The following is a 21,055-nucleotide window of genomic DNA, read 5'->3' on the forward strand; positions in this document are numbered from 1 at the left end:
TTGCTTCAGGTGACTTTTAATGAGTATCTAATACCTGCCTGAGGAAGGAATGTCAGGATATCTGTTTGTTATTTGGGATTTATTTATTTATATTGTATACTGTATATTGTATATTTATTTATATATATTGTATATTTTGTGACGGATCACCTGCAGGAGAAATATGGACGGTTTTGCCCCGGACTGGGCAGAGCTCCAAAACAAACAGCCCGACTGTAAATCCTCGTTGTTTTTTAGTGGGTAGCCTCTTTAACTGCGCCGTGGGCGTGACCCTCATTTGGCAACTTGCTTTATTTAGGTACCTTACATTTAGCACGAATCAATTCTTTGATGAGACACGATATTTTAAATTGGAATAGCACACCTGTGTTTCCAGAGCGCCAAAAGAAACCAATCAGCAAAGGTGCTCTAAGTGGAGCTTTTGCATTCATAATTTACTCTGCTCCCTCTCCTTCAAAGGCCAGCCTCCCAGCCTGGAGGAGCTCGTTAAGCTTTGCCTTACAGGGAAGACTAATGGATGGCAGAGAAAGCCCCCCCCTCAGGACCCTTTAGCATCATTTCTGTTGGTCTGCTCGCTTAGTATTCACTTACGTATTTTCACCCGACTCTGAGCACAATAACATGAATAACCATTGCTAATTCATAAACACACTTGGCGATACGCGCCCCCCCCCCCCCCCCCCCCAGGTTCTTAATTATCCAAGCTGCAGAAACGCGGTTCCTCTCCAATACCATTCCATTAGCAAAGGTGGTGGTTTTCTTGAATAAGGATGGGATCTAGTCTGCATATTTAACACTTGCTTTCGGCTTGGAGACGAACGAAGCGAAAGGGCAGTGTATTTCCTCTCTCTCTCTCTGGGGTAGATGGAGTTATTGCTATTTTTTTTCCTCCATCCTGCCACTTTTTTTCCCTCTTTCATTCGGTTGTGTAGCGGAAGTTGGAGATGAACACATTCCTTTCGTTCCTCTGTGGCCCTTAGATGAAATGGAGTTTTTCCATTGGCCCTCTGTCGTCCCGCGGATACTGCAGGCAGAGGAGCGCTGAAAGACGAGAAAAGAAAAAAGACGAGGGATGCGGCGAGGCTCTCGCACCAGTAACACAGATTCTATGAAACTAGGCAAGCAGCGCTGCGAGGTGCCTCCGCCGTTTCCTGGAAGCATTTAATTTGCATTGGTTTCAAAAATGAAGATGGTCTCACCCGGTGAGAACCTTTTTTCAAAAGGAAACACTGGCGGTTTGTAGCAAAGCTTTGCCGGATGATTTAAGAACACGTGCTCGGCACATGAAATACGTGTGTGAAGGTGCTAGAAGAGGAGAGAATGAGGATTTCTTATTTTTGACCCGACTCCATAAACGCAACAAGAGAAAGTTTTATCCTCTAACTGGAACCTGCGGCTGTTTATCATGGATCCAGTTTGCATTGCTGCATCCTGGCAGGAGTTCCGACGAGTAAACTCATGTTCCTCCGCGAGTGCTTGCAGATCGCATTTATATGTTGTCGTTCTCTAATGAATGTCGTGTCGGCAGCATCTCATTTTGTCATTGAGCCTCGCTCTTGTTTTTTTTAATATTTTTTTATTGTATTTTTTGAGCTTCTTCCTTTTAGCTTTGTCAAAGGAAAAGAGCTCCGGCCGCCTCGCGACCCCAATCTCACGCCAGACAGATAGAACAGCCTCTCTTCTCCTCTGTCTCCTCTTCCATCCCCCTCTTCTTGACTCTTTTAATGACTTTTTTTTTTGTTTGCTACTCCACAATTTATCCTCGTGCACATGAAGGGGGGGGGGGGGGGGGTTTCTCAGTGTGTGACGACACTAAACACAAAAGCCTCGTTCACATCTGTCCGGCCTTTTTATTCTCAGTCCACGCCATCATGGCTGAACGCGCACACTCGGCCTCTGTCTCCTCCATGGCTGTCGCTCTCTCTCTCCTGAGATAATTACATGCTCCTCCTGGCTCGCCCGCCCTCGTGCCTAACTGCCTGTGCCATCCAGGCACATTGGGCAGAGGAAAGGCAATTTGGCTCTCGCCAGCTCCCCACGGACCGGCGCTAGTCTCCGCGCCGCCACTCGCTATGAGACTTTTTTTGCTAACAAGGAGCGTGTGCTGAGATGCAGGTTGCGATTGGATTGCGAGACGTAATTCACTGAATCTGGTCCCCTTAACAATGACGCGCGCACACACACGAGGGGATTCGTCGCGCATTCAGCTCAAATACTTCAGCACGCACTCCAATCATAACTTGGGATTTTTAGTTGATGGGAAAGACGAAGCGTTTAGTGAGTGAACTGCCTTGAATCCTGGTGGTGACGGATCAATGCTAAGCAGTCTATAATCTCATCTTCATGGAGGCCAGGCAAGGAGGAGTTAACAGCACGCTGCTCCTCTCCTCTCCTCTCCGCTTGATGACATCAGTATTGTCTCTGCATCCATGAAATTAATTTTTCTAATCTTAGTCAGCAGGAGCCGGGGAATTTGCACACATTAATATGGAGCTCGATCGCCCACTGCCGCAGTCTCTCTTCTCCTTTCCCATCTCTTCTCTTGCCTCCCTTTGCATTATGTTAGCCTGAAACATTATGGGCCAAACGCAAAGGAGGACAAAGAGTTAAAATGTAGAGCTTTGGTCTGGAGGCCGGAGCATTCTGTCCCCCCCCACCCCGCAGTGTAATAGGAATTTGAGCGTGCTCTGCTCCATGGCATTAATAAATAGCGTAAAAAAGTCGAAGCTGATTGTCCCTGCAGACCAACAGGCTCCGGCTGCAGCGTGTTGATTCTCCAGAGGCAGAAGATAAAGGAGGATCTGCTGACAATAATCATCCTTATTTGTTTGTGCAATACAAATACAGACAGGCTAAAAGGGTTTCATTACACAGATATAAACGCCTGTTTTATACAGCAGTCTTTCCAAGAAAAAAAATAGGATAATCAATACCAAAAAGCCAGACTGGGGGTGATTTTCACACACAGTCAGATTTGATGCGTCTTTCTCAGGTGATAGTCGGAACAATTTGCACCAGGAGAGTACCAAATGGGTCTTCACACCTAATATGAATCCTATTTTTTGCACATTACAATGAGAGTATCCAAGTATACCTGGAAACATTGAGCTTTAGAGCGACGATGCTCGCTTGTAGCGGCTCGTTCAATGAGCCTCAAATGGTCCTCTAGGAAATGTTACTCATCCAGCAGGAAAGACCTGTTTTTATTCTGGAGAATATTAAACAACCGGGTGATTTAAGGGAACGTAAAAGTTCATTGAATTGCTCGTTCTAGTCCCAAACTGTTTGTGAAAGAGCTGCTGCTTAATTAGGCGCACATATAGAACAATAACGGAGGCATGCAGGAGAATATTTCACACCGTTTTAGGATGCTGTTAATAATTTGTTTTTGTTTTTTTAAACTCCAGTTGGAGCTCACTGGCTTGTGTCTGCAGTGCAGAAATTGTTGTGGCACTATTTTCCACACAGAAAATAGTGCCACAACAATTAAAGAGATGCACGGCACAAAAACAATCACACAATCCGTGGCGTTTACACTGAACTGTTGGTGTGCAGTAAAGGTGTAACCAGCCCCGTGTTGACCAGGCAGTCTTCTGTCGCCGTTTGCTCTCTGTGAGCGTGTGTGTGTGTGTGGATTGATAAATAAAGCATATGTAGGCCTCATGCAGACGACTGATGATTCTGTCAGCTAGTGTGAAGGACGAGGGTAACAACAATAGCCACAGGGACACGGTGTGGATGTCACCCTCTGCAAAGCACGCTCATTCACCACGCCTGATAAACCAGAAGAATTTTTAAAAAAACAATTCCTGCATTCACACTGAAATTGGAATAATAACCTTTACTAATATTGTTTTATGTTTGATCCCAGTGTGCGTCTCATAATCCAAATATCTTTGAGCCTTTTTGTGTTAAGGATTGTTTTTTTGCTCTTTCTGATTAAGAACTTTGCACATTAAAGCGAAGAGCAAAATAATTTTTTTGCAACATAAAAATGTTCAGCTCAGAAAACCAATTTAGCAGGTTTCACCCCATAGTAATTTCACCCATGTTCTGTTATAATGGCTGTGTTTTATGGGGGGGGGGGGGGGGGAGCTCAGCAGAGTCAGAACACTGGAGAGGAGTTCATAAATTGAATTTTAAATTTAGCAGTTGAATTACTATTGTCTCCCATGCCTCGTCCTCCTCCTCCTCACCCTCATCCATGCCCAGATGAACAAAAGTGAAAAGCATATTTGAAGAAAATGAAAAACAATTTCTGAATATTCCCTCTAGTTTATTTTTTTATTTTTTTATCTCCTGTCCCTCCTGGCACAAACACAATTCACTTCATGTCATATTCATAATTTTTTTCCTAAGTACAGCCATTTCTCTGAGGGGAGGGGAAAAAAATAATGTTTCAATTTGTCAAGAATTGTTGTCTGAGGTTTTTTTTTTTTTTTGTGCTTGCTGGTGCGAGGGAAAATGTGAGTGTATCTCTAGAAAAAGGCTGCAGTGGGCTGAAATCTCATTTAATGGAACTTGTCATGAGAGCAGATATGAGGCTCAGTTCGGGGGGGGGGAGCGGAGGATACTCATTTTTTGTCCTTGTGGACAGGTGTGGATAATGCCATGAGCAGAAGATGGACCGGTGGTATCTGGTCGCTCTGTTGTGATTTGATTGTGGGTGGTCTAGTTTAGAATTGCTCTCATATATGTGAGAAGGAGGGGGGGGGGGTGTGTGCCTGGGAGAGAGTTATCAACAGTGAGAGCCAGTGGAAGGTTCTAATAATACACGCTACTGAGAATGTTTAATCCAGCATCCATCTCTGGACTCCCAAAACTCTGAAGTAGTTTTCTGTGTCCACTGCCCAGCGGATTTCTAAGTGCAGCAGTTATTTTGGCAGACATGTGAGGGCGTTTACTTTTGTTGCACTCAGCATTTTTTGGCTGAGCTTGTGAACTAGATGGAGCCGGAGAGGTGGATGATGGGATTGGATGGGGTGGGGGGGTGGAACAGTACCATGTATTTACAGGAACTATAGAGACGATTGCAACCCGTCTTTGTGTTTGTGTACATGCACTCGAGGTTGGTGCAGGTCAGGATGACATGCACTTGGTCTGCATGGCTTTCGTCTGACTTCATCAGCTTAGGTGCACGTAAAGTTTTCATCACTTTATGTTGTCACGTAAATTTATGTATGTGTAATTTGTGGGTTTGTGTTTTTTGTGTGTATTTCTAATTGTATATACGCATGTAGAGAATACGCCTAAAGTTGTTTTTTTTTACTCCTCCTGCAGTGTTTTTTATCTTTGTCATTCTATATACATTTTAAATTGGGGGGGTCCCAAAAATAAAAATAATAAATTACAAAAACTTAAGCCAACAACCTTTCCTTTTAATTGATGCTCTGAATTGAGTTGCCACATGTGAGCGATACCCCCCCTATGTGACTGCGTACATAAATATTTTCCATTAACTACGGTAAGTAAATGCATTCATTTTCATTTTCCAAACCACTTTGTCCATTACTGGGTTGCAGGCTGTGCTGGAGCCTATCCCAGCAAATGTATGCAAAATGCATTTAATTAAAAACATGATGTCCCATGTCCAAAAAAAGAAGCATGAATTACTTCTGTTGACCTACATGGTGAAATGGAATGCTCTTCAGCTCAGCTGTAAAGATAGCTGGCTTTGTTAGCTCAGTTAGCTTTCTTGGCTAAATTAGTTGGCCTCTCAGATTCACAATTCCTCCTGGCCAGGATACAAAATAGTGCCAGCTTGAAGACACCAGTTTGTGAATTCAGGACTGAGATGCTGCTTTTGAGTTTTTCAAATACGTTATATTGACCTTATTTGTATTTATTTTACCAATTTTGTTTTTATACATTTAAGGACTCAATGCATTCCTACTTCTCTCCTCTTAACTCCTTTGCTTTGTAACCTCGTGCGTCGAACATTTTCTTTTATTTAATTTATTCAGCCATTCATTTCAGTTTTTTTTTTTCCTATTGTTTTTGATATTGAAATTTCTACAAACACATTTCATGAACTTGAGATTAATTCTGCATTAAGTAAATAGATCATTTCGGTCTAGCCCAGCAATAAACATCAAATGATAAAATGACTCGAAGGATTTCCGTATTAAAAGGTCTGATCTGGAGCTTTGACGGTCACACATCCTTATTTCATAAATACAAATAACATTCCATTAAAGACATTTAACAAACAGGCTCTTAACATCAACGCTATAGCGATCATTTTGTCGGATGAGACGTCCGCTGGGTAAACGTTTTATTTCAGCCCGGTAATGCACTCTGTGTCTTACGCTTCTGTAAAGTAGAGAATGATCCACTTATTGGTAGTTTCATACGGGAAGGAGGGCAATTAAAGGGCGCAGCAACGGAATAAAATCACCCATTATCACACGCGCGTGGAATAAAGGTGTTTATTCCCTTCTTTGGTTGAAATCCTGCCGATGCAGACCTTTGCAGGATAACCCCTCACCCACATATCATGCTGTGAACTATATCTTTTTAAACACCCAAGAGTGCTTATTCCTCTCTCCTCCCTTCTCCACCGCTCTTGCCACCCAAACACGCTTATTTCATCTCTCTGTTTTTCATCCACTCTCTGTGAAAGAGTCCAAACTACTCCATACACATGCCTCAGTAGACAAAACCACTTTAAAGCTAGAGTGCCGCAACCGAACGCGCGTAACCTGCCGAATAAAGTGCTCCCATCCCCTGACGTGCCTTCTTGATATTAGCCCGGCAATATGAGGCAGCGGCAATTTCTCCTCTACGCTAGACAAGGTGATATTGAGTTGGGGAGAAGAGAGGGAACTGGGGAGGGAGCTGGTGTTGGCGGTCGTGGAGGAAGGGGGGGGGGGGGGGGGAACGCGGGGCGGGTTGTTGGAGATGAGAGAGGAGAAGCGAAAGTGTATGTGTGTGTGTGTTAGAAACAGTAGGAACGAAATGTCATAAATCAGGCTTGATCCTGTACGGCGGAAGAAAAAGTGAGAGAGGAACGAGAGAGATGGAAGAAGGCCACATTATCTGCCCAGCAGACAGACAAAACAAAGTCGCCACGGGTGACGGATTAGCATTAGCCCGATGCAACATACTATAATTTCCCAATGGCTTACTGAGACCCCCAAACAATCCGTTTATATTCTTTAAAACCTTGAAATGCTTGCAGTGGAATACATTACCCTTGACGTACCTCCTCCTTCTCTCTGACTATAGGACTGCCCTGGGGTCCCTCCTGGGGATTTAAACGTGCAAACCTAAAACGCCATCATCGCAATCGTAATGCGCTGTGTGGATCCATGCCAGCCTCCCGGTCCTCATTTTGCTCTCTTATTTCCGCTCAGAGGTAATCATCGGCGTTCCTGCCAGTTTGCTGTAAGCATCAACACGGCGGCTGAAAGGAGAGCGCTGGACGGCCATTCTTGGCACCACTGGTTTGTGGTTGTGGGATCAAGGCCATGGACTTTTTTTTTTTTTTATTGCTATTGCTTCCCATCATGTTAAACCGCATTTACGACGCTCTCCAAATCCATTAAAACAAAGATGAAAGCTTTAGGTTTTAATTAAATCATTTTGTTTCTGGCCTTCCTCCTGATAGCGGCGCAGTAAACATCTTTGCTTACTGAATTCCAGTTGTATTTCATTTATGACCTGTAAGACATTAATTTAAGGCTTCCACTCACTGCACAATAAATCAATGCTGGCTGTGGCTTGGGGTGTGCGAGCGCTAAGTGGACTTCTGTCTGGGGTTCCAACTTGGCACATGGTGGATACATTTATTTGAACAGCTCTCAGTCAGTCAGAAGCCAGCCCTTGTGGATCAATGGCAGTTCTTAAACCCAGAAATAAATCTATGGACAAAGCATTAATACCTGTTGTTGTTATTGTTTTGCTCTACAGGTGTCCTCCATGGACTTCATGGCTATGAAGCGCTCCCAGCTGTACAGCATGGCCAACAATCCATACTCCACACCGCAACAGGCAGGGGGCGGGCCTTACCCTTCCAGCCAGACGTACGCGTCACCTCCTCCGCACAGATATCCAATGAGCATGCAGGGGCGGGGCCAAATGGGCACCGCCGGAATGCAGTATCCCCAGCAGCAGGTATGTCACTAAACCAAAAAACAACAAAAGCAGCATCTTCTTTTTGTTTGCGCCTCCAAGTGATTCATGAATGAGTCGGCTCCCTCTGCCGTGTGACCCGGGCGCCGTCACGGGCTTTATGAGCGTGTTGCTGAGGGGCATCTGCTTCTCCCGGTGAACGTTCTCCAGTGATTTCGCCCTGAAGGCTTGGCATGTTCAATTTGAGACGCAGCCTAAAATGCCAGCTAGCGAATCTCACACCCTGGTATGTGGTGGTGTCAGTGCTGTTCATCACTTAGCTACCCACCGAGTCCCACTGGAGTACGATGGATTTGATGTGTGTGTGTGTGTGTGTGTGCAGATTTCTGTGAATGTGATTTGTGATTGAATGCTGATTTTTGTGAATGCATGCATACATGGTTTAGATACCTTTGTATGCAGGTGTCTTTGACTATGTGTGTGTGTCTGTGATTAGTAATCACAGACACACCACAGCTGACCCACATCACAGTCTATGTGACGCAACACGTGTGTAGGAGACAAGCATGCTTCATTGAGCCTTAAGCAAGTCTCATTTAGACTTGGTGTGTGTGTGTGTGTGTGTGATATCTGCATATGTGTCACCATAACAAACTTATTTTGTTGAGTCAGTTTCATCCCGTCTGGATTTGGATGTCTCTTCCTGGGCGTGCGAGCTTCCACACATAGACTAGCAGGGAGAGAGAGGGACATGATGAAAAGAAGGGAAACAGACAGGCTGACTTCACACATTCTTAAAATGTTATAAAAACATTGAGCTCTTTCACCCACGACGGTGACAGTGTATATGCAGATGAACTATGTGGTGTATTTTTACAATTAAAACTTTCGGCAATTTCTTCTTTGAACCGTCTCTAACTTGGGAGTTATCTTTGTTCAACGTGGAGTCGACCGTGTTTTCAACTTCGCCTCGCATTACGTTCCGCTGACTCATTTCACTCTCCTGAAAATCATCGAGAGACGGGCAGGAAAGTTTGGGGCGATGTTCTAAAACCAAAATGTTCAGCAGCAACACACGAGTATACTGAGACGTGCGTGGAGAGCACGCTACACAGCTTGGGAGTCTGCGGACTGCATGAGGAGACGGGCGGTGCAGGGAGAGTAATGGCGATGCGCAAAGACAGTAACGCGCACAAAAATACATCCGCTCTACTGTTTTGTGATGAAATCCTCGGGCGTATTACATAGCTTGAGCGTAAGCGCCACGGAACGTAATTAGTTCAAATAAAATTAGTCGTTCACTCTGGCTATAGCCATGGGAAATGTGCTTCTAAAGTTTCTAATTATGTGGCTCTGGCTTTAAGAGCGGCACCGCCACATTGCCTATCTGCAGCCGCTGAAATCCAGCCCACAGTAATGAGTTCGGAGGAGGAGGGGGGTTTAATTCCACACTCTCAGACGAGTGTAATGAGGTTCACCTACAGAAAAGCGGTCAGGGGTCTGATAGGGAGGGCTAAAAAAGGAGTACCCCAGATGTGAACTGCGCAATGCATCGCATACGAGGCCTTAAAGTCTATTAATTACACATCAAAAGATGCAGCGAATGCAGTAAGGACGGACACGATTTATGCTGTCTGGCGGGACAAGAAGCCAACCGCCATGATCGCAAATGCACATGTTGCACAACTGTTCCAGGCACAGCTGCACAACGTTCTGCTGCTTCCAGTGTGCAGGCTGCACTGCTGAGGGGGGGGTTTTGGGTGATGTAAGAAGCAGCACACGCGATCCCCCATGATACATTGCGCTTCAGGGCTGAGACCTTAGCTAAACATGCTGGGATGTTGCCAGGCAACGTGACAGCTGCAGAGATATGCATATACATCTATTGCTGTTATTTGCTTATGATTGTGTGTGTGTCTTCCTTTCATGATTGTGATTAAGTCCTACTAAAACAAAATTGGCTATTTTTTAATAACTCTGTAGCTACATAAACATTTTATCCAGTGGAGGAATATCATTCCCGTTGGTCTCAATTAATACAAATATATTTTTTTATAATTAAAGGTTAAGGTATTTTGTTGCTTAGTGATATCTAGCCACATATTTGTTGTTGCCTTATCTTAGGCTTTAAGGATATCTCACTGCGATAATTGTTATTATTGTATTTCTCCCTCATTCCCTTTCATCTGTAGAATTCCTATAATTCCTACAAAAATATAGAGGATGCCAGAAAGTGGAAAAGAGTACCACCACGAAAATCCACGCAGCTCTCTGTAAACAGTTGTTATTGGAAATGGTTCATTCTGTAAAATCCTCACTGTGAAACTATTGACAGTGGATTATCCAGATTAGAGAAACAATGTGTTTTAGAACTACAAACAAAACTCTATTCAGTTGAGTATTTGGGTAGAGTCAGAAATGTTTGCGATGATGGATATATATATATATAAAAAAAAAACAAGCCCGTCTGCAGGGTTACAGTTTTCCCAGACAGTAAGTCAGCAAACACATATTTCTCTGTGTAGGTGTGTGTGTGTGTGTGTGTTAATGCGTAGAACTTTATTACTTGTGGCATGTCTTCACTCACAAATCACACTAACTCTGCCAATTTATTGTTATTTATTGATGTTTGTTTGCACACTAAATTACGCAGCGATATAAATAATGCCACGTCTCCGCATTGACATTGAACATGCACAGACGCAATAATGCCTGTATAGATACTTAGATTGGCCCATAAAAAGCCTGCTCACGGCGACCTCGGCTGAACTAGCAGTTTAATCTGGTTGTTTGTCGTCGCTGCTGTGCATGGGACCCGATCCTGTTTGTAAGCTGGAGGCGAGACCTTTAAGCCCAGGTTGAATCGTCATTCTGGAAAATCTTCCCTACCTGGATCTCTTTCACCGAGTATGTACCTCTGTACGTGGTGACTTCGTCTCATGCATCATGCATCCATCCTTCCTTTCCGCTTCGCAGGTGATGGGAGTTGCTGGAGCCTATCCCAGCTTCCTACGGGCAAGAGGCAGGGTACACCCCGAATGTGTCGCCAGCGCATCGCGGGGCCAAAGAAGTTTAAATCACAAATAAAAAGATGAAAGAAAGTATTTGTAGCTATATTCTCGCCGCTAGAAGAACACAATCGCTTTTCAATGGCTGACTAAGCTAGCAGTAGAAACCTAAAGAGTTGACCCTTACCCTGCCCTCTATCATTTCAAAGCTACCCATAAATTCAAGACACATATTTAGCTTTTAAATGCTCCGTTTATACCCTTCCTACCTTAATGTAGCCGAAGCTACAACAGTGAAAACCCCTTAAAAATGTCCTCACCACCGAGAAGATGAGATAAGAAGGGTAACTTAGGTGTTGCTTCTGCCTCACATGAGGGTGAGAGACAGTCTGAGAATGTCACGAAGGGTGAGAAAAGGAGTGTGCATCTGTGACTCTGTGTGGAGCGAAGGAAGCCAGAAAAAAAGAAGGAGGAAGAGGAGCAAGCAGACGAAGGAGGCAGGTGCCGTGGGGATGACAGGCCACACGAGAGAAGCGTCTGTGTGGAAAGTGGAATGAAGTTGAAAGCGGAAAAATAAGAAAGAAAGGAGGGGGGGACGATGACAGCGCCGCCAATTCTTAGCGTAATTTCCTGTGATTTCAAAGTTGGCAGATGGAGAGGAAAAGGAATTTTGAAGGAAACATTAGTTTTTGATGTCAAACGAGAGGGAGGAGGCGGGATGGAGCGGGAAGGATCAGGAGGTAACGAAGAATGAGGGCGAACGGTGTCAACAAATCAGGCAGAAACCATTACCAGTGTTTACTCTTTACACACTGGGCCAACTTAATGGAAGCCAAGCGTTTGAAGTCAAGTAGAAATTTGGCTGACCTGCTGCCTCCTCAGCCTCGACAAACCTCCTCGCAAGTCTGTTGTCCTTCAGGCTTTGTGCGCCGTTTTATCGGCCTCGCGCAATCAGCGATAAACGGCGTGCAAAGAATAAAAGACGAGGGAACAGGAAACGGTACGTCTGTACTGCGCGTGCGTTCACGAAATAACAAGCAGCATTGCAACACTCTGCTCTCTTGCGTTTATTCACTGCATGTGTTTTCTCTTATGAAATACAGCAGCACATTATGCAGCAGTTATCAGAGCAACCAAAAGCCACAGAACTAAAAGCAGGAGGTTTTATGGCTCTTTTTTTTGTGTTAACGACTGACTTGCTACGACTTACGTTAGTAATGTCTCCGTTCTGTTGGAGCGTCCCGGAGAGGCGGCCGGCGCACACGATAGCGGGGAAGCCTGAAGCGAGCAGCTAAAAGGCAGGTCGCCACTTGTTCGTTATTATTTTATCATTCTCACCTTTTGTTTCTGCTGCTGCGACAAAAAAACTCTGCTTCTGGGAAAAGAAAAAAAGAAAAGTATTGGAGTTTGCGGTGATTCCTGAAAGAGTTCGCATCTGTAACGTGACTTTGATTTGAATTAAATGTAATATCTCATTTGGGCTATACCATTCAGGTGCTGCAGCTGTGTTAAATGAGATATTACATTTAAATGAAAGCAGCCAGGTAAAACCTTGCAGGGACAGGAAGTAGTGGTTTTTATGCCTCTAAGTTAAGTTTATTTTTTTCAAAAAGCTGGCCAAACATCATCTTGTGGACTATCGACTTAAGGGAGTTTGATGGGTAATTTATGACATCGATTGCGCCCATGCAGCGGGGGGGGGCGGCTCCTCGCTAGTGGGGAGAGTGAGGGCCACTTGGAAGCACTTAGGGGCCCAGGGCGCTTGGGTTGTCTCTGGGGTTAATGCAGCTAGCGCTGCTGGCTCTGACGGATGGCTGGGAAGCCCCAATAAATCAGCCCCTCTGCCAAGAAAGATGGAGGCAGAGGAGGGGCAGGGGTACAAAGGAGACCACTCCAAGCCTCCTCACGCCCCTCCCTGTTTGAAAGGCTCTTTGAAACATCGGAGGCTTGCTGTTCAAAGTGCAGCGGATACACACCCACCCACACAACACACACCTTCGATCTCCTTCACAACTCTGGACCGGCACTCCACGCCAGCCTTGGGGACCCGGGCCATTTCCAGCCAACAAGTAAAAAAAACTAAAAAGAGGAGAGCGAGAAGGATTGAAAGAAAAGAGCACGGTGACACGGAGGGTTCCTCTCTGTCGACGAAATAGATGACGTTTCAGGATCAATTAATTAGCAAGCTAGCCTTACACACGTCAATGGCTCTAATAGCCTGCTCTCATTTGTAACTTTTATTACCCCACCGCTGTGGAGTGGCTCTCAGCCAATCAGACACCATGGCGAGATGACACTACGTTGCCCATTAACTAGAAAGAGGGGAGAGTGCCCCCCCCCCCCCTCCCACTCCACGGACCAGCTGAAGAGATACTATCAATTATAGGGAATGTAAAGCGTGTCCATGCCAGATCTGACATGAAGGAAGACAAAACGGGACGTGCATTAGTGAAGTGCTAGACCCCATAATGCATTAAACTATATTGTGCTGCGCATGATTTTGACCTGGTGGATTATATTTTTTTCATGTCTGCCATTAGTTAAATTACAAACCCATGCTGTCAGCTCTTCTTCTTGCTGCGCGAGTTCTACGAGCTGCTATTTCCATCGTTCTCCTTCCTGCAGGTGAAGCGGTGTTTTCATTTCATATAATTTAGACGTTGAATGCAGGCAAGCGGTGCAAAAAAAAGTCACAAACTGCGTGTTTGGCGAAAGATCCAGCGCTCGGTACTCTTTGTCTGCAGCGCTCTATTGATGAGATAAAAGAGTGGTGAGATGAAAGCTGAGCGAAACGCGGCGTGCGAGGAAGAGGAGGGAAAAGAAAAGGGAAGCTTTATGTCTTTGACGAGTTACGAGGGGATTAGTAGCTGCTCTAATTGGCTCACGGAGAATTCATCTGCAGTTCTCTTCCAGATTAGAGATAGATTTGCACGCAGGTCAATACCGCGATGGCATCTAGGTTTTCCCGGAGCCTCGTTTTGTTGAGTCATTGAAGCGAAGGTGACGTGACACGCTGCAAACACAGATCTGAGAAGAAATAGATTGGCACGATCAAGGTGTTATCTGGATTCGGCCTCCATCCATCCATCTGGTGGCAGATTGCTACAAGAAGATGCAATCGAGACATATCCCAGCTGTGCAGGCTCAAGGGTGTGACTTCAAAGTGCGTCAGACAAACTTTAGCGATGCAATTATGAGTCGATTCTTTTTTTTTTAAGACAAATGGATGAAAAGCAGTCAATAATTCATTTCTCAATCGATTCTGAAATACTATAACCATGCTGTCTCATATATATATATATTTATATATATATATATTGTTTAAATGTGGCAGGTTGGTGGTGAGAGTCCCGATCCCGTTGGACACCAGAGTGATGCTTCTGTTTAAGTCGGTATATGATGCAGTACAATCAACTCCCGCCATCTCATTACATTTGGGAGGGATGCACGTGCTTTAACTGCAGCTCCACGTGCAGACTGAATGCAACTCCATCCTCCACTCGAACCCTGAAAGCACATCCATAGAGGAGTTGCAGGAGTTGCTGTTCGATTCACGCGTGAATCATTGTCAATCATCAGACACAATGACTGGGCATGCAGTGACCCTGCATGCACACCTCTGCACCGTTTTTATGTGCACCCTTCCGATATTATCTCGTTCAAAGTTGGATTTTTAACTGCTCTGTTTTAGCTCAGTCTATCTAATAGTCTGGAAGTATTTAATCATTTTTATTATGTACTCATTAAAGTACTTTGAATTCCACAAACCAAAATTAGACTGTCATTGGAGGACATGACAAAAATTTCCTTCTGTTCTGTAACGTTTAAAAAAAGAAATTCAATGTCACGTGGAAAACCAAATTGTGTCACCTTCACTTTAACACGAGGGCGCCTCCGCCCATCAGCATCTTCCTGGCAGCGGGGGCCAATGGCGAACGAACCAGAAGTCTCCCCATCTCCCTCCCAACTCTGTTCAGATGTAATTTAAATGACTCCTACACAAATAACAGCCTGTCAACACAGCAAGTGGTGAAAAAACGAGCCGGGCCGCCAATGCGCCGAAATGATTGATCTAAAAGACATTGTGGAAGTGTTTTGTGGGTGAATTATGATGTTTACATGAGTCGGCAGGCCCTCTGCAATTTAATGAGGATTGTTTCTTATCTGTTTAATCTAGCATTAAGAAACCTTTTCCTCACTAAATGTCCAATATAAACGATGAGCTTTTCTATATTAAGAGTCATTTCAGGTCATCGGTGATGTATTTGCTACTCTGCTGCTACTCCCTCAGCGTTAGCAGCTGTACCCTCGCTTTGCTCATCCACATTCCTTTTTGAACCCGCCGAGGGATCGCATTTGCTTTTTTTTTTTTTTTTTGGTCCTCTTTCTCAATTTCCCCCTCTCTGTTCCGTCTGTCTTGGCCACAGATTGAGGTCAAGAGTTTAGTAGGGGAAAACATTCGGAGCCAGTGGCACGGGGCCCAGAGGCTCTTGTGTAAAAAAAAAAAAAAAAAGCAAAGGAGAAAAAAAATAAATTGCTGTTCACACACATTACAGAGAGCATTAACCTGCCCTGCTCTGCCTCTCCAAATGCCTCCATTAGAGCTCTGCCTGGAACAAGACAGGCACCGCTGATCGCAGCCAGCCGTCAATTGATGTGAGCAGAAATAGAGAATTAGAGACGGGGAGTAAAAGAAAGAAAGACAGAGAAGGGGCAAGAGATCAACATTTGGCAGTCTTTAGAAAAGGATCCAAGATGAAAACATAAAAAAAAAAAAAAAAATGGTGGTGTCTCTTTGGTGGAAAAGCTGCAGTGTCTGCTCGCTCTACTCGCTGTCGATATTATCACCAGGTCGATAAGTCACAACATTTGAATAGGCAGGGTCGTCTTTTCATTTGGGAATAAAAAAAAACAAACCCTGGAAGCTCCTTTCATCTGCAGCTCACATTCGCTCTGCTGCCTAAATCTGGCTCCTTCTATATTTGTGTATTTGGTCTCGGCTAAACGACCGAGAGTCAGTCATATCGCTCACCCTGCCTCGCTTCTCCAAGGGCGGCTCGGGCATTCGGATGTCAAGGGCTTCCCGATGTTAGAGGGGGGGGAGGGGGGGGGGGGGGCAAGAGATCACAGAGAGGTCTATAGAGCGACAGAGAACGCCGTCACCTTGACGGTGATGAGTACGGCGATGCATCTCGTCTTTGCTCTTTCATGTTTAATCACGATCCCGGAAATGTTGTTCCTTCCCGCTGATGCTTCACATTTCATTAAAAGGACTCGACTTTGACTGCAAGCTGCAGACCAGCGATGGCGTTCGCACCTCATTCTGAGGCCGAGTCCACACGGCGTGGGCTGATCTCACGCTGAGGAGTTTTCCTGATCGGCCTCGACCGTTAGAGTAAAAGCGACTCTGAGCTCAGTTTAGCTGTGCAACCAAAGCGTTTCTTAGGATGTCAGCTTTGTATGTTACAAACACTAACGCGTCAGGCCAGTTAGTGATGATCAAAGGATCTTAAAATGATGGAATCAACCAATGGTTGCAAAATAGAAATATGTTTTTTATCCAATGAACGCATCAGTTGTAAGCAAGACATTACACTGCATGAGATTAATTCTTTTATAGCATGTCCATTTTCTTTTTTTAACGCGAATAGAGTGTTTTAATCTGAACAAAAATGTCTTTGTTGTTTACATGGAAAGAAGACACACATCATTTAAATATTGAAGCCAGTTATGACAAATAGCTTTCAGAAAATAGACGCGGCACCTTCCGTTGGCTGTGAGAGCTATTTTGATGGCGGTATACGTTTCCAAGTCATTTGACTGACAGATCTGTCAACGCTGCCATTCCCTCCCCGACTGTTTCCCCGCTGCGCTCCCTTGCTGAAATCTCCTTTGATTGTCTGCCTTTATGTTGGTTTTTTTTAGATTTACCGAATTACTCGAAAAACCCGACCGCGGAGAATAATATTGCATTTTTGGCACTCGTGTTTGCAAATATTCATTATTTCTCTGGGTTCTGCATCCGCCGAGATCACAGAGCTGAAACGGCAGTGACCTTTTTTGTAACTTCTACGCAGAAGACAGGTGCAGCAGGTCCCGCCTTGGAACAGGTTACTCCTGAAGTAAAATCATGGGGACGAGCGCGCCTTAATGTGCTGCAAACCCCTTGATCAATATCTATCCTTTATATGATTAAGCCATAAAGTATTTTTCTTTGGTTGGTGCCAAGTCACTTAAAGGAAATGGGAAGTGATTACATATAAAAATAAATGTCCGTTTTAATCAGAGGCGGGCTTTTAGTGTAATGGGAAGTTTCTGCATCCATCATCTTGAAGCATGTAAATACAATAAGGTGTTTCTTTTCACCAGTAACTGCGGGAATGGTGGATTTGTTGATACTGTTGTTAGGAACCGACCATTTTTTATCCAAGGAGAGCGGTGCATCCACCATTGTGCACCAAGCAGACTGGAGCTTAATGATAAAGCAGTGTTCTAACGTTTCTTTAGTCTTTAATGTCATCACGGCTGCCTCTTTCCTTTGTGTGTTGCAGTGTGGGACAGCCCGCTGAAATTAAATTCATGCATATTGTTGGGATGCATGTTCACCTTTTCGGGGAAACTTCATGTTGCTTCTTAATTAATTAATTCTTCTCATTCCCAACTTAAACTCTGGCTGCTGTCTCAGCTCTTCATTTAAATAAATGCCCTCCCCCGATGAGCCCGGGATCTATCGGATCCTCCTGCCTCTCTGCCCCGCCTCTCCTAAGCGTTCCTCAAACTATATTAGTATAAATGAACTTAAAATGCCCCTCTCTCGTGTTTTCATCCTCCGTCCATTCATCATTCAGCTATTCACATTATCTCCATCCCTCCTTCAAGCCTCTTCTTCCTCCTTTGTTCTACTTTTCCTCGACGCTTTGTCTGTGCCAGCTTTCTCTCCTCCTATATCTCTCTGTCTGCATCTCCGTCCTCATCCATCCCTCTCCGTCTTCATCCTGTGGAACATTACTTTATCCGTCCCTTTGAGCATCTCAGTCTACAGCAGTCCTCCTCTGTCTCCCGTCTGCCTATCTCTTCATCCCATTCTCTCTAAACATCTTTCTTTCTTCGTCCTCTCCCGTCTGCGTCATTCTTCATGGTGTCTTCCTTCTGTTTTCTTCTCTGTCGGCTCATCTGGCTCGTCATGACCTGGAACTCTTTCTCTTCTTCCTTATTTGTATTTCAAGCTGACACTGCCACGGACCGGGGCGACCATCGAGCATGAAGACATGCTAATGCCCGTGTGTGTTTGTCATGTTGGTGTGTGTGTGTGTGTGTTTCGGGAGTCCAGGGTGTTCAGCGCTCTGGTTGGTTGAACCCATCTGTCACTCAAAGCGGGGCAAACTGTGGTCCTGGTTGCCAGCCAGCCGTATCGCCACCGTCACAGGCTAATAAAACTCCAGCGTGTTGCTCATTGCTCCAATAGAATTGCAAAATGTGTTTTGTTCTCTGTAGCATTTCGTTTTTTAAATGGCTGATTTAAGGCACACACACACACACACACACACCACTGTCTTGGATGGAAGCTAAATAGCAAAAAAAATACATTTGTATTTATTCCCTGTGTTGGCAGTTTTCTGTTCTATTGCCAATACATCCCTCTGTTTGCAGTTTGGGAAGATATTGTCTGTTTGTCATATGACTCTTATTTTGAGTTATTATCTGCAGCGTTGTGTCTGAGTATGCCGCCAAGGCTTTTGCTTTTATCGCACCGTTTCTACAGTTTATGGTGAATTATTTTTGCTTCGCAGGATATCTATCCTGCGTCATTTCTCCCTCCAGCACTTCACATCTGTTGTCATTTGGTGACAGACATTTATTTGACACCGTGTGCGCCTGCCAAGACACTCGGGGGGGATTAATCACACCTTTATTTTGTCTGCTGCCTGCCACACACACCTGAGTGGAAGGGAAAAGGCACGGCCGCATTGTCTTATTGTCTTCTCCCTGCAGTTATTCATTGGCCTAAGCAGCGGCGCGGTAAGTTTGTTGAGCTCTAAGCACATTCCCAGTCAAAGAGAATCCGGTTTCGCTTAGCGGCTGTGTGCTCGGTAGGTGCAATGCACCCCCCCCCCCCAAGCGTTCAAACAGAAGCTGCATTTTGAATGACGCTTTCTTTCCTAACCGGTTGCTACTTGTTAGACCTGTAGTCTGGCTGCAGTGTATTTGCATGTATGACTGACTGCTGGCATTTCTCTCTTTTTTTTTTTTCTCTCCATTTGCCTCCATGTCTTTCTCCTCTGCTTGCTTACCTGATTGCCTGTCGACCTTCTCACGTATCTGCCCATGTGTGTTCTGAACAGCGGTTCGATACAGATTCACGTTAAATCAAATGGGGCCCAAATGGGGCCCAAATTTGAGCGTGCATGTGGGAAACGGTGAGAACAAGAGTCAAGCATTGGAACTCCGAAAGCCACGTCTCCTGCCTCATGTTTGCGTTACCCAGCACTGCTCTGGTCCATCGAGCCATGTTCATTACACTCTTGTTTATTTTTATTGCTGCTTACTGTGTATTATATCAAAGCACCAGACGGAGCAGCGCTCCAAAATCTCATTGTGTACCTGCTAGACAATGACAATAAAGGCTTTCTTTCTTTCTTTCATCAAAATTTCAGTGAAGCGGCGTTTCCACGAGAGAGAAAGAAGTAAATGAGCGGATGACTCCGTAAACTATCTTTATTATGCGATGCCTCTCTTCACATCGCTGGTGAGAAGTGAAACTGTTTAAAATGAAAACAAAAAATTATGATAAATAAATGAAACTATACCAGGTCAGCATGAAATAGTAGATACAATTGCACAAGCGCCAAACTACACAGTTGTGCAAAGTACACACTGAGCACATGTCACGTGCACGGTGTGCATGGCTTCACAGTCTGGAAACTTTCTCGCTGGAGGCCCATTTATGGAGATTCTCACGCATCCTCCTCGGATCGGATGCTTTCCTTGCAGCCTGATCCTGAAGTCGGAGTCAGGCTTTTGTTTAGCAAAGCCTTGAATTTAAAGAGAGATCTGCGTTGCTAAGAGCGATAATGAGTTGCATGAGGTTCACTCTGCGGAAACATTGAGCCGTCTCTCTTCTCCCTCTACTTCCATCCATGTCTGCCCCCCCCCCCTTCTTTCCCACCTGTCTTTTGGTTTGACTCAATAAACCCGTAACATCATGGTGAATCCTCTAATAGCGTCATTATCACTGTAAATCAACTACCGTTTATCAAATAGAGCCTGCATGTGAAATTAGTCAGATAAGAAAATTACTATATCAACCATTATTTGTACATTATATTTGGCGAAAGTTGCCTGACCAACAATACGAATGGACTTAATACGTGCACGTCAGACATTTGGACTTTTCATAGCAGAGGAAACTGTCCTACAGACCAAATTACATTAATAATGGCTCCGCTCCATTTCAGAGATGAAGAATACACATTGCAAAAAGCCCCTGGCGTTCAGTCAGTGAACGCAACATCCTGATGCGAGCCGAGGCAGAAGCTGTGAAGTTGATGTATTCACACTTTCTCATCCCTGTACGCTCCCTAGTTGAGGCCCAAGTGTACATTTTTACATACGAAAGACAACGGAAACTGTTGTTTGTTATTTATGAGCTAACTTTTCATGCCTTGGAGCAGCGAGAGGAGATTCTCAGTTAATCCTTTTGCCGTGTCTTTGCTGTCTGTTTGTCACCTCGTCATTGCATCGGTCTAAGGATGCTAAGGTTGTTTGGTCTGCGACCTGCAGCCTAATGTTCGGTAGCGTTCCGGTTGAGACGCACCGCGTTGCACCAGCCTGTCATCATCCAGCTCACAGTTCTCGCTATTTTATCAGAGTGGATTTGATCAGCATCTAAATGATGCGTCTATGTTTTCCTTTCTTACTTTAATAAATCCATATTGAGATGCCGATTCAGCGGTATGTGAGAACTCTCCCTGGCG

The 21,055-nt window shown here is 44.7% G+C and overlaps 1 protein-coding gene across 1 annotated transcript in view; it reads left to right on the plus strand.

The window, feature by feature from the left end:
- Positions 1-21,055, plus strand: part of arid1b (AT-rich interactive domain 1B) — a 133,430-nt gene that overhangs the window by 13,700 nt on the left and 98,675 nt on the right. Inside the window, exon 2 of the mRNA XM_068752058.1 lies at positions 7,912-8,115. Within this exon, the coding sequence (XP_068608159.1) occupies positions 7,912-8,115 (204 nt within the window). The remainder of the gene's footprint in view (positions 1-7,911; positions 8,116-21,055) is intronic.

This window comes from Brachionichthys hirsutus, chromosome 18, assembly GCF_040956055.1.
Source record: "Brachionichthys hirsutus isolate HB-005 chromosome 18, CSIRO-AGI_Bhir_v1, whole genome shotgun sequence".
NCBI classification, from domain to species: Eukaryota; Metazoa; Chordata; class Actinopteri; order Lophiiformes; family Brachionichthyidae; genus Brachionichthys; species Brachionichthys hirsutus.